This window comes from Phacochoerus africanus, chromosome 4, assembly GCF_016906955.1.
Source record: "Phacochoerus africanus isolate WHEZ1 chromosome 4, ROS_Pafr_v1, whole genome shotgun sequence".
Classification (NCBI taxonomy): Eukaryota; Metazoa; Chordata; class Mammalia; order Artiodactyla; family Suidae; genus Phacochoerus; species Phacochoerus africanus.
The window spans coordinates 193,826-210,005 of NC_062547.1; the positions used below are offsets into that span (position 1 = coordinate 193,826).

Below are 16,180 nucleotides of genomic sequence, written 5' to 3' on the forward strand. Positions count from 1 at the left end.
CACAGTTCATCAGCAACCCACACCTGCCCCCCCCCACCTCCATCGCAGCAAGAGCCACCCCTTGGACCCCACCACTCAGCTCAGACACAGAAGGGTTCCCTTCTGTTCCCTCGCACATGGCCCTGCCTCTTCTGCCTGTGCACCTCCATCTTCACTCTGCCTTGGCGGAGGCCACCACTTTGCCCTTCTGCTGCCCCTGTCCACGTGGCAGCCAGGCCAGACCCTGACTCTCCAAGCTGAGGTCCCTTGGTGGTTCCTCATGCCCTTCAGGGTGAAGCCATGTGCTTTTGAGACCCTCCTTGCCTGCATGGAGCCTGTCCACCCCTACACACCCAGCCACCCTGCCCCACCATCGTCACCTTCTCCCTGTGTTTTTCCCCAAAACTTGCTGTTTCTTTTCTTGACTTTGAGCCGCATTCCTCCTGGTCGGAGTTGGAGGGTCTCCCCAACTCCAAGCCCAGGCTGCCCACATCCCTCCCCTCACATTCCCCAAGCTCCTAGGGCCTCCCCATCACCCGTCCCTACACCCTTGTTCCCCGTGTGCCCACTGTCCCCCAACCCATGGCCTGCGCCTCCAGCAGCCTCCATCACCACACCTTGTGTCCCTGGCTTCCCCTGCCCCGCATATCCCCCCCCCCCCCGCCCTGTGCACCACCCCCTGCCCCGTGCACTCTCAGACCCTTGACTCCTGTCCCGGAGCCCACTCACCTCTGCATACAGGCATCCCGGGTCCTCCGCATCCCCGGGTCCCCGAGCCCCCGCGCTGCTCCGGGCCGGCGCGCCCAGGTGGATGCGCGCGCGTTGCGTGGAGACAAGCGGCGGGCACACCCTAACACGCCGACCCCGCCTCCCACGCTGCGGATTGGCTCCCCGCAGGCTGGCCGGACCCGGATTGGCCCTCGCGGCGCGGCGGCCGGGCCCGTTTCACGGTGGGTAGCACCGCAGCGTGGATGCTGCTCGGTCCCGCCGCGGCCCCCAGAGCGTGGAGCCTGAGTGGCCGGGCGGGGCCGGGCGGGGGCACCGTCAGGAGTCCCTCCACCGCCCACCCTGGGCCCTCGGCCAGGGGCAGTCTGGTGTCGCGGCCGCACCCTGTGGCCGCGGGCGGCGGACAAAGGGCCATGCGGGGCTGGGGGACCCGGCGCGGGGCGCACGGGAGCCGGGGGCCGCAGCGGCGCCACTGAGCGCGTCCCGGGGCGGGGCGGGGCCGGCCGCGATGCCGTGGTTCCCGGTGAAGAAGATCCGCAAACAGATCAAGCTGCTGCTTCTGCTGGTGCTGCTCACCTGCGCCGCGTGGCTCACGTACGTGCACCTGAGCCTGGTGCGCCAGGGCCGCGCGCTGCGCCAGCGGCTGGGCTACGGGCGAGGTACGGGAGGGGGCGCGCGCCCTCGGGGCGGGGGGGCGGTAAGGGCCCCGAGCAGCGCCGGGCCCGGGCCTTCCCTTCCCGTCTGGGTCTCTGCGTGAGCCAGGCCCTCCAGGAGACCCTGACCGCCCTTCCCAGCTCGGCGATATTGGAACAGGGGGCGCGGTTCGGGTCGGCCCGAACGCCCGGTGATGTCTGCGGGGACGTGCGCGACCCTCTTGGGGAGCGTCCCCGAACCTGGGCGGACTCCGGGATCAGGCCTGGAGTGGGTCGTGACGGGGTTAACGGTGGGCTCTTGGAGAGACCTCCGCTCCCAGACATGCTGGGATTTCTGAGAGGCCAAGTCTGGCAGCGCCTCCACCGCTTACCTACTTAGCAGAGCCTCTCAGTTTCCCTGTCTCCTGGGGAGGGGGATGGGTGCTGGCTGCGGGGAGCTGACCCTTGGAGTTGGGACGCTTCGTGGAGGAGGCGCCTTAGGCAAACCTGTGATCCAGGTCTGAGGAGTTTGTGTGTTGGGGCGTAAGGCATGGGCTTGGGGTTCCATCCAGCCTGGGGAGCCCCAAACTGTCTGGAGTGAACTCTCAGGCTCCTGGAGCTCACGCCCCAGGGAGGACAGTGAACAAATCGGGTCCTGGTGAGCACTGTGGTAAAGAGCCAGAGGTGGGGGTGGGGGGTTGCCGCCTTAGCAGGGGGAATCTCGGAGGGCTTCTTGGAGGTGGTGACCTTTGACACATAATATTTGGGGGGAGGGGGAGGCAGAGGGCCTAGAACCTTGGTGGGAAGGTGATGAGAGAGAGAGAGAAGCATGCACCTCAGGCAGGGCAAGGGAGAGCCCAGCCAAGCTGTTCCTGGCCCTTCTCCAGGAAGGGCTGTGTCCTTAGGATGAGTGGTGAGACTTTCGCTTCCCAAAGACTCAGAACAGTGACTTGGCCTCACAAAGTCCTGGGCCTCCCCATGGTGGGGGGTGGGGGGCGGGGGTCCAAAGCTCCCCGTTCAGTCCTACACCTGGCGCTAGGCCTGGAGTCAGGGGTTTGTCCCAACCTCCCCCCACCAGAGTCCATGCATCTCACAACTGCCACACCCTCCAGGGGCTCCCCAGCACTGGTCAGTCCCTCACAGAGCCCCCCAACCCAGCAGTCAGCAAATAAGGCAGGACCCCAGAGCATGAGCCAGTGACACAGAACACAACCAGCCTTCTGCTCAGTTGCCTGTGTGGTTTTCAACCTCAGTCCTCCCCAGCCTGACTTCCTGAAAAGGTGGGAGCCTAGCTCAGCAACTGGGAGGGGGTGGAGGTGTGGGACCCCATTTCTGAGGCCTCCTTTGCTCTCAGCTGGGCCAGCGGGGAAGACAGCACCAGCCTGCCTTCACTGCTCCTGGGTGGGCAGGAGCTGATCGAGGTTAAGGAAGATCCAACCCATGGAGCTCCCATTGTGGCTCAGCAGTTAACGAACCCGACTAGGATCCATGAGGACATGGACTCGATCCCTGGTCTCGCTCAGTGGGTTAAGGATCCGGCGTTGCCATGAGCTGTGCTGTAGGTCACAGACACAGCTCGGATCCTGCGTCACTGTGGCTGTGATGTAGGCTGGCAGCTACAGCTCCGATTTGACCCCTAGCCTGGGAACCTCCATATGCTGCAAGTACGGCCCTAAAAAGACCCCCCCCCAAAAAAAGGGAAGATTCCACTCTTGTATGGCTCCTTCCAGAAGCAGCCCCAGCCCCAGCCCATGGGTCTCACCTCCTGACTCTCCTGTCAGCCCTGCCCTCACTTCCACCAGAAGGGCCAGCTTCCCAGTGTCCAGCAGTCAGTGCAGGCAGAGCCCCGGCGGACGGTGAGCCCAGAGGCAGAAGGCCGGTCTGGATTTCGCTGTGTCGGGACTCGGTCCCTGCCGCAGCAACGGCAGCCTGGGTTGGGACAATACATACAGACTTACCCTGGGGGGCAGGGAGCCTCAGGGCCAGGCTACGGGGATTTGGCCGGGAACCTCTTAGGGGCTCCCCTCCCCCACAGCTGGACAGAGGCCAGTGCCTGAGGAAAAGAACCTGGATGAGGAAGCAGGCACCACAGGGGTCTCCCAGGCAGGAGACCTTGGGGAGCCCCCCACCCCCAAAGAAGGGGCCCAGGTCACCTGTGTCCATACAGACTCTAGCTCCTGGGACCTGGACCTGGATCGAGGGCCAGGCTCTGCCCTGGAGGGGAGGGTTCCTAGGCTGGATGTCCCTGGATGGGAGCCGGGAGGGTGGCCATGGCGCACAGCAAAGCCTTCCCTTCGGAGTCTCTGGTCCCAGGGTGATGCCCAGGCCCAAAGCTTAGGGAGGAGGTCTGGGAAGTTGAGGGATTTGGGGGTGTGGAGGTGGTCCGCCCCGGTTTAGGGAGTTTGGGGATACCCAGCTCTAGAAATGTCCACAGAAGGCTTCCCCAGGGGCCACCCTCCCTCCAGGGCTGAGCTGGCCCCAAGTCCTCTGGCAGCCAGACGAGCATGCCTATCCCTTCTCTGCCCAGGCTGGTGCCAGGGCTCCTTTGGTCCTGGACCTTGGCCTCAAGGGCAGCAAGTGGCACACGTGCCATGGGCCGGGGCTGGCAAAGCCTCAAGACCACAGTGCCGGCTCTGCTGACAACAAGCTCCAGCACTAACCCTAGGCTCTAGGTTCTGGTAAGGGAGGCAGACACGAAGCCGCACACAGGAAAAGGAGCGAGGGCACGGAGCCATCCTGATGGCCTTCCTGGAGGTGAAGCCACCAGTGAGGACTCTGCCAGAGGGGTGTGCATAGGCATGTTTATACTGCTGCGTGTGCCCACACATAACTGTTCCCTCACACCAGCCAGGGACCGGGAAAAGCCAGGTGGAGGCAGAAGCCTCCCCACAGAGGCAGGATGTGGGAGAAGGGCCCAGCAGAGTGCAGGGCTGGCAGGTGGGCCGCCAGTTGGCCATCTTGCCCCCAACCGACCCAGCACTGGGGTCTGAGGCCTTGGGGAGCCTGGGCTCCAGTCACACCCCACATGCCACCCACAGACGGCGAGAAGCTGAGCGGTGTGACAGACGGCCGGGGCGTCCGTGCTGCGCTGTCCACGCAGAGGGCAGAGGACTCCAGCGAGAGCCGTGAGGAGGAGCAGGTGGTGAGCAGGGCCTGGGGGAGAATGTGTGTGTGCAGCGTGCGCGAGACCCAAGGGCACTCATGTGCCAGTGGCCTCAGGAACCTGCAGGCTGTGTGGATGGAAGCGCGGGCGCAGCACCAGGCTGGGCTCCAACACGGAGCAGGGCCCAGGCACAGACCTCCCGGCCTGGGTGTGGCCAGGGCCCTGGGTGTGTACGGCTTCCAGGCTTCGAGGAGTGTGAAGGGATCTCTGGGAATCGGGGGGGCAGGGGGGGTGGGGGGGTTGTGTGATCCCTTCCCGCCCTCACACTTCTCAGCTCTGACCCTGGTGCCCTTTCTCCCACAGCCCGAGGGTCGGGCCCCAGACATGCTGTTTCCGGGGGGGGCTGGAAGGCCACTGTCACTCAACCTCACCCATCAGGCGCCCCCGTGGCGGGAGGAGGTGAGCTCAGCTGGGCCTGCCCGGCGTGGGGAGGGCCAGGCGGGGGCTCTGCCAGAGGTAAGCCCTCCTCGCACTCCCAGTACAAGGGGCAGGTGAACCTGCACGTGTTTGAGGACTGGTGTGGGGGCGCCGTGGGCCACCTGAGGAGGAACCTGCACTTTCCGCTCTTCCCGCACGTGAGTCTGGGGGGCAGGGTGGCGGCCCCGCAGGTGGGCAAGGGTGTGCGGGGGGCCTTGGCATCAGAGGCCACTGCCCCCCCAGACTCGCACCACCGTGAAGAAGCTGGCTGTGTCCCCCAAGTGGAAGAACTATGGCCTCCGGATTTTCGGCTTCATCCACCCGGCGAGAGATGGTGCGGGGGTGGGGACAAGGGGGGAGGGGTGTCCTAAAGCCCCACACCCCCTGAGCCCTGTCCTGTGGCCTAGGAGATGTCCAGTTCTCCGTGGCTTCGGATGACAACTCTGAGTTCTGGCTCAGCCCAAACGAGAGCCCGGCGGGTGCCCAGCTGGTGGCCTTTGTGGGCAAGGTACCCCCACCTACAGCCCCGTCCCTCCATCTGTAGCCCTCTGTCTTCAGGGGCCTCCTGCAGCCGGGATCGCCTGTCCCCTCCAGCCTCTTAGTGGGACCGGGAGGGGCTGGGGCCCCCAAGAAGAGGCTGAGCCCCTGCCCCTCCTCTCTCACCCTCCAGACTGGCTCGGAGTGGACAGCGCCTGGAGAATTCACCAAGTTCAGCTCCCAGGTGTCCAAGCCCAGGCGGTGAGCAGCTGTGGCCGTGTGCGCGTGAGTGTGCACGAATGTGTGAGAGGCCCAGGGCCTCTGCTACGCCGAGCCCCGAGGGCCAGCCCCAGCCCCACCCCCACCCCCTCTGGGCTCTCCATCTGTTGGGGGTTCCTGGGGCGTGGTGGGGCCCGCTCCTGACTCCTCGTGTCCCCAGGCTCATGGCCTCCCGGAGGTACTACTTTGAGCTGCTGCACAAGCAGGACGACCACGGCTCGGACCATGTGGAAGTGGGCGTGAGTGGGCAGCTGCCCTCCTGGGGGCTTCTGGAGACCCCACCTCCCCAGCCCTGCCCTCCCGCCCACCACTCCCCGCAGGACAACTGTGCAGACCCTGCCCCAGGGGGGCTTCTGGTCTAGTTGGCAAAGCAGCTGCTCAGGGATGGGCTTGTGCCCCACTGCCTGCCCAGGGCTCGGGGGAGCTTCATGGAGGAAGAGACCCTTGAACAGTCTGGAGAGATGAGATGCATTCACAGGGAGAGCAGCAGGGAGAGAATTTGGGGTGCCTCTGATGAATTCTAGATCTTGAGAACAGCAGAGGAGAGGAACCACCCAGAGCTTTCTGAACACCAAGCAGTCTGGCAGCCAGAACAGGCAGGGCTTCCTCCTGAGAGCAGGAGAATTGGGTTTGCATTTCAAGAAAAACCCCTCTGGCCACTGCGAAGAGCGCCTGCTGGGAGGGGTTTTCATGGGTGCCATGGGTCCCTGAACCAGAGGGGTGGGAATGGAAGAAATGCGGGGGGTGGGGTGCGCAGTGGCTGAGAGCCTGAACCTGGCTGGGTGTGGTTGGTGACCAGGGTGGCTAGGGGCCGGTGGGACATTGCAGGTGTCTGGTTTGGGTGGGCGGACACCATCCATCCCAGCTCATTTTGGCAGAGGGTCCAGGCTGGAGATTCGGGGTGACCTTGTGGAAGCTGAGGGGTTGACTAAGAGCATCCAGGATGAGCTGGGAAGGGAAGAGGGCCTGGGGCAGCCCCCAGGAACCCCAACATGGGAGGCGTAGGGGAGGGACAGAGTCTGCAAGGGAGACTGAGAAGGAGCAGCCACCGAAGTGGGAGAAAAGGGGAGGGGGAGGTCCAGTGGGGAGTGGGGGTGCTGGGTCTGGCCCTTGGAAGGCCAGTGCTGCCCTCCAGAAGAACAGTGGCTGTGGAACCCAGAGCAGGTGGAGGCGGAGGCCATGACCAGAAGATGGGGAAGTGCCCAGGATGTCAGGAAAGGCCTAAAGGGAGCATGGGAGGGCCTCACCAGCTCCAGGGACCCCAGCCTTCTGGGCCCTCTTAGGATCCCTCTCCGTCCACCCCGTGAGCTTCCTGCATGCTTGAAGCGTTGCCCCCACTAGTTCCCCACCCGCACATCCCTCACCCAGCTGCGTCCCCACCCCAACCCCCACCATGTTGTCCTGACCACACTCTCCACCCCCTAGTGGCGAGCCTTCCTGCCCGGCCTGAAGTTCGAGGTCATAGGCTCTGCTCATATCTCCCTATACACAGGTGCGGAGCCCAGAGCTTCTCTGGGAAAGGGGAAGGGCTCCTGATGGGTGGTCTCTTCGGGATGGTGTCTGGATGTGGGTGAGGAGGGTCTTTGGGCACTCCTGGGGACTCCACCCATCCTCTGCCCCTAGATGAGTCAGCTCTGAAGATGGACCACGTGGCCCATGTCCCCCAGTCTCCAGCCAGCCACATGGGACTGGGCCTGCGGCAGGAGGAGCCCAGAGCCGACATGCTGCGGCCTGACCCCCGAGACACCTTCTTCCTCAGTGAGAGGGGGACCACGGGTTGGGGTGGGGGGGGACAGTGCAGGGCAGGGGTTCCAAGCCAGCCACACTGTGTGCACCCCTCCCTCAGCGCCTCGGGTGGAACCCTCGAGTCTGGAGAATGTGCTGGAGCCCTGCGCCTACGCCCCCACCTACGTCGTCAAGGACTTTCCCATTGCAAGATACCAAGGACTGCAGTTCGTAAGTGCCCCTCGGGTCCCTGAGATGCAGGCCTTCCTCTCCCCAGGGCCCCCTGAGCGTGCTCCCAACCCTCTGGCAGACGTCACAGCCTGAGCCCTCTGCCCTGCCCCAGGTGTACCTGTCCTTCGTGTATCCCAATGACCACACGCGCCTGACTCACATGGAAAGCGACAACAAGTGCTTCTACCGCGAGTCGCCACTGTATCTGGAAAGGTGGGTGGGCGGGGCCCAGGAGGGAATGGGGCGGGGCCTCTGCCCAGCCAGGTCTCTGACGCCCCGCCCCCGCCCCCGCCCCCGCCCCAGGTTTGGCTTCTACAAATACATGAAGATGGACCGGGAGGAGGGGGAGGAAGACGAAGAGGAGGAGGTGCAGCGCCGAGCCTTCCTCTTCCTCAACCCTGCCGGTGAGTCCCCCGCGCCCCCCAGCCCCGCCCAGGAGGTGGGCGCACCCGGAGCGGCGGCTTAACCGTGCTTCCCGCAGACCTCCTGGACGACGATGAAGACGAAGGAGAGCCACCTGACGGGCTGGAGCCCACCCGGGCGTCCGCACGCTGGGCGTCCCAGGCGCCCAGCACCCTCCGGTTCCCCGCCGCCGCCCCCACCCAGGCCCCAGCCACGCCCGGCCCGCCAACGCCCCCCAGGCGCTCTCGGGCGCTGAACTGGGCTGCACACCCCCTTCCCCTCTTCTTGGGCCGCGCCCCGCCACCCCGTGCTGCAGCCGAGCGGCCGCCCCCAAAGGTGTATGTGACGCGGGTACGGCCGCGACTGCGGGCGCCCCCGCGGGCCCTGGCACCGCTGAGCCCGCGCGGCCCACCCTGGTCGCCCTTCACTGGTGTCTTTCTGCGGCCCAGACCTCTGCCCAGGGTGCAGCTGCGCGCGCCCCCACGCCCACCCCGGGCCCGCGGGCGCAGGACCCGTCCCCAGGCCACAGAGCTGAGGCCTCTCGCCCGGGCCCCGGCCACCCAGGGGAGCCAGGAGGGACAGGCACGCGCACCCGGACTCACGGCCCCCACCGCGGACTCAAACTCTTCGTCCGAAGCGCAGCCCGTGACCTCCTTCCTGAGCTTGTCCCAGGTGTCCAGGCCACAGCTGCCGGGGGAGGGCGAGGAGGAGGAGGAGGAGGAGGAAGGGGACGATGACGAGGAAGGGGCACCGGGTGATGAGGCCGCGTCAGAGGACAGCGAGGAGGCAGCTGGCACATCGCGCGGCCGCTGGCGCGAGGACGCCATCGACTGGCAGCGCACGTTCAGCGTGGGCAACGTGGACTTCGAGCTGCTGCGCTCCGACTGGAACGACCTGCGCTGCAACGTGTCGGGAAACCTGCAGCTGCCAGAGGCCGAGGCCGTGGACGTGGTGGCCCAGTACATGGAGCGCCTCAACGCGCGCCACGGCGGGTAGGGGGCGCATTCGGGAAGGGAGGAGACGTGCATGGGGAGGGGCCACCTGGGCCTCCATGGGACCCTCAGGCCTTCCCAGGGTTTAACAGGATACTGCTCTGGGGGTGGCCCTTTTGGGAGCCTTCCTGTGTTAGGAACCTTCCCCCTACCACCCAGGGTTCCTGTCCTGCACCTCCAAACCCCACACCTGTCACCTGGACCTGAGGATGGGTCTGAGCCACCCAGGTCTCCTCCAGATAGAGACACATGCAAGGGTCAAGCTAGGAGCCCCCAGTCCCTCCCCCCCAGCCTACAGTGCTGACCCGGGTCATGGTCCTCAGGGGAGGGCTCAGGGTTCCTGCGTCACTGACACACACACCCTCACCCCACCCCCCAGCCTCCCTCAGGCCCCAGGAATCCAGTCCTGTCTCCACCCCAAGCAGGCGTGCGAGTGGAGAGTGGGGGACCCAGTTTGGCCTGAGTGCAGGCTCTAGGGGGTTCTCAGAGCTGTGCTGAGCCCTTAAGGACGGGCAGGACCTGCAGGCGGCAGTGATAGGCAAAGGCTGGCAGGAGGCTGGTGGGCAGAGGACGGGCCTTGGGAACTTTGAAGGCCAAGTTCAGGACTCGTTCTTCTTGTTCTAACACAGAGTTTCGAGCAAGACACGGGTTGGGCCCATTTGGGTCATAGGCAGGCGTGTGGTACTCAGCAGCACCAGTTAGGAGCTCACTGCAGGCCCAGAAGCTTCTTCCCTGGAGATCAGCATAGCCCCCCGGGGGAAAGGGGGGCAAAAAGGAGACTTCTGACAGGGGGCACCAAGGACCTTAGAGAGGAGGGGCTGGGGAGGATTGGGGGCTAGGTCCAAGCAGGGGACACCAGGACAAAGATCCCCACAAGAAGAGGAAGTCTGCTCATCCAGTGTGAGGCCACTTTGAGGCCACAGGTAGAGACCGCTTACCGTCTTAGTGTGCCACCTTTGAACCTCATCCTGTGGGCAGTGGGTGTCTCAAAGGTTTCGCTGTGGATGGGAGTGGTGGCACCCAGCAGAGGGGACAGTCAGGCTGGGCGTGGGGGCGGCCTCCTGGTGGGATGCCCTGGGGAGGTGGGCTGCCTTCAAGGAACTTCCCCCAGACCCTGAGGTGTGATGGGGCACTTGCGGCAGCCCCCGACTCACCTGAGGGGCCACCTTGTTTCTGCGGGAAGATTAGGGGCTGGGGGGATGCAAGTGGCCCCCAGCTGCAGAAACAAGGTGGCCACTCAGCCACCTTGAGGAGCTCGCTCCATGGGGCTGACCCGGCCCCACTTCCCAGGCGCTACGCCCTTCTGCGCATCGTGAACGTGGAAAAGCGCCGAGACTCCGCGCGCGGAAGCCGTTTCCTGCTGGAGCTGGAGCTGCAGGAGCGCGGCGGTCGCCGCCTGCGCCTCTCTGAGTACGTGTTCCTGCGACTGCCCGGAGCCCGTGCCGGAGACACGGATGGAGACGGAGAGAGTCCGGAGCCCGCTCCCGCCGCCTCCCTGCGCCCCGACGGGCGCCCTGAGCTGTGCCGCCCGCTGCGCCTGGCCTGGCGCCAGGATGTGATGGTACACTTCATCGTGCCAGGTGCGCAAGAGCGTGGCCACCCGGCTTTGGTGGGGGACGGATGGCCCAGAGGCCTCGTGGGAAGAGGAGGGGCCGCTGCCGCAAGTCGGGGGCACGACAAGGTGTCCAGGTGGGCTCAGTGTCCCCATCCTCCGCCAGTGAAGAACCAGGCGCGCTGGGTGGTACAGTTCCTGGCAGACATGGCCGCGCTGCAGGTCCGCACAGGAGACTCTCGCTTCAGCGTCATCCTGGTGGACTTTGAGAGCGAGGACATGGATGTGGAGCAGGCCCTGCGCGCAGCGCGGCTGCCCAGGTGACACCCCCTACGCAGGAAGGCCAAGCACGTCTTCCCTCCTCTGGGACGTGGATTTTCCTGTCCCTGCCCCCAGAAAGGAGTGACTCTGATTTGCCACCCCCATCCCCTCCCCTCCCCCAGGTACCAGTACCTCAGGCGAACGGGAAACTTTGAGCGCTCTGCAGGGTTGCAAGCTGGAGTGGACGCGGTGGAGGTGCGTGGGCAGTGGGATGGGCCGAGGGCACTGGGGTTGGGAGTGCTCTTCCGTTGCAGAGGGCAAGGCTCAGACCTCTGCTGCCTCCAGGATGCCAGCAGCATCATTTTCCTCTGCGACCTGCACATCCACTTCCCTGCCAATATCCTGGATGGCATCCGCAAGCACTGTGTGGAGGGCAAGCTGGCCTTTGCGCCTGTGGTCATGCGCCTGGGCTGCGGGAGCTCGCCAGGGGACCCCCACGGTAATATCCTGGATGCCCCTCAGTGATCCTGGGGTCCCACCAATGCTAAGATAAAATCCACGCTCCCCGGGGGCTCCTCCCAACCTGCAGGGTAGGCCTGGGGCCCCACCCACGCCCCCTGCCGTGCCCAGGACCCAAGGTCCTCCTCCGGCAAGCCTAGGGACATGCTCGGCCCCTAGGAACCTCCTCCAACATCCAAGGCTCCCAGTTTCTGACCAGCACAGCCAACACATTGGAGTGACCCCCAAGGAAGGGCTTGCAGGACCTGGGGTCTGAAGGGCTCCCCTCCCTGCCCCAGGTTACTGGGAGGTGAACGGCTTTGGCCTCTTCGGGATCTACAAGTCGGACTTCGACCGCATCGGAGGCATGAACACAGAGGAGTTCCGAGACCAGTGGGGAGGCGAGGACTGGGAGCTCCTGGACAGGTGACCCCACCCCCCCCCACCCCCCCGTGGAGACTGAGACTTCCGTGCACTCCTCCTCCGGGTAGGGAGGGGGCCCAGGGGTCCTCACATGCTGAGGGGTCTCTGCTTGCCTCCTGCTCCGACTGCCAGGGTGTGTAGGCCCAGAGAGACCCTGGGACCCTGGCCACCCCCTAGTCCTACAGGTTCAGGGCAGCCCTTGAACTAGTTCTGCACCCAGATCCTATAGGCCTAGGTCCCCCTCCTCCCATGGGGTCCTCTGGTAGCAGAAGCCCTGACACCCCAGCCCCCGGACCACTTCCATTCCATCCCCCACCACCAGTCTTGATCCCCCCAAAGGACCCTCCGGGCTCAGAGCAGCCCCAACATGCCTCTCCACCCAGGGTCCTGCAGGCAGGGCTGGAGGTGGAGCGGCTCCGACTGCGGAACTTCTACCACCACTTCCACTCCAAGCGGGGGATGTGGGGCACGCGCAGCCGGAAGACCCCCGGCAAGGAGGTGCCTTGAAGACCAGCAACCCCTCCTCCAGCTTCGCAGCCCTGGCAGCTGGAGGCCGGCGCTGAGCCTGGACTCTAGGGACCTAGCGGGGCTCAGCCCTGGGCACAGCCACCACCCGTGCCTGCAGCCCCCTGGCCCACCCCAGCCATGGCCCCCTCGGCACCGCTCCCCAGAGAAGCAGCCTCCATAGCGGGCCAGGGTCGGCCTGGTCCCCACGCCCTGTGAGACGATTTCTGTGAAATTTTGCCGTAGCGATGACGTTGTTTTCAGGATTTCCAAGAGTTATGTCTGTTCCATTTTTTATTCAGAATGAAATATTTTTTTTAGTTCTGATTCATCCTCTGTGCTCGGCTCTCTTGGGAAGGCAAAGACGAGCCGCAGCGATGGCAGGAGAGCCCCCCACCCTTGAGACCGCTCACCTCTTTGCGCATTTCCCCTTCGAGCTTCCTCGTGGGCCCTCGAGGAAAGGCTCTGGACCTTCCCCTCGTCACCGTGGTCGGCGCGCACGGCCTGGCCCTTCCAGCCCTGCGCAGAGAACGTTCTGCGACCTCCTTTGTCCCCTTCCTGGTGAAAACCGACCTTGGACGTCGGGCCTGCCCATCTCCCTCAAAGATGCAGAAGCACCCTGCATCCTGGGGTGGCAGGGGGCGTTCTGTGACCAGGTTGGGGGGTGTAGGTTAGGACCAAGTTGCCATAAACGGAAAACCCAATGCAAGCGGGTTTAGGCCATATCGGCGGTGGGGGGTGGGGGGTGTTGTTTGTTTGACTTTTCTCGTGTACCTAGAAGTGCAGGGTCAGGAGCAGCCCAGAGAATGCGGACACGGGCTGGGTGATGCCGTCAAGAGCCTGCCCCTCCCCGGGTCCCAGTCACGGCAGGGAGGCCGGTGCCCTGCCTGGCAGCGCGTGCACCGCCTGTATGAGTTCCTCGCGGCTGCTGTGACAAATTTCCACAAACATAATGGAATTTGCTGTCTTACTCTCTGGAGGTCGGAAGCCCTAAAATCAAGGCTTCCACAGGCCTGCGCTCCGTCGGAGGCATTACCTGAATCTGCTTCCTTCCTTTCCCAGCTTCCAGAGGCCACCTAGACTTCTTGGTTCACGGCCTCTTCCTTCGTCTTCAAGAGCAGCAGCCTTTACCACTTTCACCCACTCTCCCTTCCTCCCTCACACCTCAGCCACCGTCATCACGTCCTCTCAGACCTGTCCCTCCGGCCTCCCTCTTTGAAGGACCCCCTGAGGACCTTGGACCCACCCAGACCGCCCAGGGAGCTGCCCCATCTTAGGCAACACCCTGTACTTGCTCTGCGAAGTCCCTCTGGCCGTGTCAGGTGACAGCCACAGGGCTTCTTTGGGGCCGTTACGCTGTGTGCGCCCCCTCAAAAACGCACTCAGCGGGAAGGCAGCACATCTGCTCAGCACCCCAGACAGGCCTCATGAGACAGGCCTCTCACCATGAACACAGGGCAGCCGGAGGGTTTCTGTGGAAGTGGAGCCAGAGGAGCCTGCCACGTGGGTCCCGAGAAGACCCTAGAGACGGCCCTGCTGGAAGGGATGGGGAGGGGCCTTCAGCTCTGTGGCTGCTGAGCAGGGCGGCCAGCAGGTGCTTGTGACCTGGGCTGGTCCATGTAGGGCAAGTGCCCACAGGGCGGAGGACACAGCTGACCTGCCAGAGGCCCCCGGCTCATTCTGCCCACTCCTCCCCAAGTGTCTAGTCCAGCTGAAATGGTCCCCACTCACAGATGTTTCCTAACAAGAAAAGAAGTAGCACTAGAATTAAGAATATATACTCCAAAAGGAGGTTAGGGGGTGTAATTAACAGGTAGGTAAAGCACACACATCAGCGAAACAATTTCCGCTGGAAGCAGAAGCGTTCTGCCTGCTCTGGACGTACGCACGCTGTCAGGTCTTCCTCCGTGTTAGCAGCGTCCACTGAGCACCCGCTCTGGAACAGACACCGACCAAGAAGGACCCAGAAGCGGCGAACAAGGCAGACAAGGATCCCTGCCCTGACAGATTTAAATTCTAGTGAAGGGTGAGGTGGAGCCGACAGTAGACAGCAAAGAAAATGTCGAGCAGGTTAGCTGGTAGCAGCTATTGTAAAAGATCGAAGCCAGGAGAGAGGACAGGGAGTCTGCGGGATGCTGCCCTTGTAAGTCGTGGTCAGAACAAGCCTGAGAGTGTGACACCCCAGCAAAGCCCTGGGGTGGTTGTGAGGCTGCCAACAAGAGAGACTGGGGAGAGAGAAAGGTCAGGGGCGACATTTGAGGGTTTTTTTTTTCTTGTTTTCTTCTCTTTTTCTTTTTCTTTTTTTTTTTTTTCTTTGCTTTTTCGGGCCATATCCGTGGCATATGGAGGTTCCCAGGCTAGGGGTCGAATCAGAGCTACAGCTGCCGGCCTACTCCACCGCCCCAGCAACACCAGATCCCAGCCGCGTCTGTGACTACACCACAGCTTAAGGCAACGCGAGATCCTTAACCCACTGAGGGAGGCCAGGGCTTGAACCCACAACCTCATGGTTCCTTGTCAGATTTGCTTCCGAAGCACCACCACAGGAACTCCAAGAATATTTTAAAAGGTCATGGAGGCGTTCCCGCTGTGGTGCAATGGAATTGGCAGCATCTCTGCAGTGCCAGGACTCCAATCCCCAGCCTGGCACCATAGCAGATTAAAAGATCCAGCATTGCCACCGCTGCAGAGTGGGTCGCAGCTGTGGCTTGCATCCGATCCTTGGCCCAGGAACTCCATATGCCCAAGGGTGGCCAAAAAAGAAAAACAAACAAAAGGTAAATGATATGGGAGTTTTGTGGCACAGCAGGTTAAGGATCTGGGGTGGTCACTGCTGCAGTGTGGGTTCAATCCCTGGCCCATGAACTTCCACATGTCTTGGGCGCAGCCAAAATACAGAAATAAATGATAAACCCCTGTCATCACTTCTTTTCAATGTTATATTTTGGAAGTACTAGTCAGTGCAACATGTCAAGAAAAGGAAATAAAAGATGTGCAGATTGAAAAGGAAGAAATAAAACTGTTTTAGCTGGCAGATGACATAATCACCTATGTAGCAAAATCCAAAAGAATTAGCCAAGGGGGGCGGGGAGGGAAGAAAAAGAAACTCTTGGAACTAACAAATTATACAGCAAGGTTGCAGGATACACGGTTAATATACGAAAGTCAATCGCTTCCCCACATACTAGCAATGAACCACTGGAATTTGAAATTTAAAATACAATACCAGGGAGCGCCTGTTGTGGCTCAGCAGTTATGAACCCAACTAGTATCCATGAGGATGTGGGTTCAACCCCTGGCCTCAATGTGTTGAGGATGCAATGTTGCTGTGGGCCACAGACTCAGCTCAAATCCTGCATTGCTATGGCTGTGGCCAAGGCCTGCAGCTGCAGCTTCCATTCGACCCCTAGCCTGGGAACTTGCATGTGCTGCAGGCGTGGCCCTCAAAAGCAAATAGATATTTTCACATTAGCATTATAAATCATACCTGGGGATAAACCTAACAAAATATGTACAAGGCCTATGCGAGAAAAGCTACAAGACGGTCGTGAAAGAAATCAAAGCCCTCAGTCAGTGGAGAGAGAGTCCACGTTCATGGAGGAAGACTCGGCCCTGTCGCACTGTCAGTGTCTCCCAGCTGGGTCAGCAGCTGCAGGGCGAGCCCAGTCGGAACCGCAGCCAGTTATTTTGGGGGTAGCGACAAACTGATTCTTTTCTGGAGCAGCAAAATACCCAGAATACCCAACAAAATACTCAAAGTGAAGAATAAACGTGGAGGATGGACACGACGGCAAGGCTTGCTACAGAGCAGGAGCCATCCAGACAGTGCGTGTTGGCAGGATGTTAGACAAAATAGATGAATGGGGCAGAACGGAGAACTCAGAAATGGACCCACATGTAGACGGTCAACTGATCTCTG

At 62.6% G+C, this 16,180-nt stretch overlaps 1 protein-coding gene across 3 annotated transcripts; it reads left to right on the top strand.

Annotated features, from left to right (window-relative positions):
- The first annotated feature begins 932 nt into the window (after positions 1 to 932).
- Positions 933 to 12,581, top strand: B4GALNT4 (beta-1,4-N-acetyl-galactosaminyltransferase 4). 3 transcript variants are annotated; one of them, XM_047774809.1, is made up of 20 exons: positions 933 to 1,364; positions 4,376 to 4,476; positions 4,804 to 4,899; positions 4,980 to 5,075; positions 5,161 to 5,251; positions 5,325 to 5,425; positions 5,588 to 5,655; positions 5,834 to 5,912; positions 7,099 to 7,165; positions 7,297 to 7,431; positions 7,520 to 7,629; positions 7,742 to 7,842; positions 7,933 to 8,033; positions 8,111 to 9,023; positions 10,314 to 10,603; positions 10,742 to 10,895; positions 11,019 to 11,091; positions 11,182 to 11,335; positions 11,634 to 11,760; positions 12,141 to 12,581. In XM_047774809.1, the coding sequence occupies exons 1-20, from the start codon at positions 1,214 to 1,216 to the stop codon at positions 12,262 to 12,264; spliced, it is 3,132 nt and encodes a 1,043-aa protein (XP_047630765.1). In that variant the 5' UTR covers positions 933 to 1,213; the 3' UTR covers positions 12,265 to 12,581. The 3 variants fall into 3 exon arrangements, with proteins under 3 accessions (XP_047630765.1, XP_047630764.1, XP_047630767.1); XM_047774808.1 differs by having other exon boundaries at positions 934 to 1,364; positions 4,376 to 4,479; XM_047774811.1 differs by having other exon boundaries at positions 1,203 to 1,299; positions 4,376 to 4,479.
- Positions 12,582 to 16,180: the final 3,599 nt, after the last annotated feature.

Excerpts from the sequence above, each read along its gene's own strand:
- B4GALNT4 (XM_047774808.1), top strand. The coding sequence starts at position 1,214 with ATGCCGTGGTTCCCGGTGAAGAAGATCCGCAAACAGATCAAGCTGCTG. Across the intron at positions 5,426-5,587 it reads TGGTGGCCTTTGTGGGCAAG|ACTGGCTCGGAGTGGACAGC; the intron begins GTACCCCCACCT and ends CTCACCCTCCAG. Across the intron at positions 8,034-8,110 it reads CCTCTTCCTCAACCCTGCCG|ACCTCCTGGACGACGATGAA; the intron begins GTGAGTCCCCCG and ends TGCTTCCCGCAG.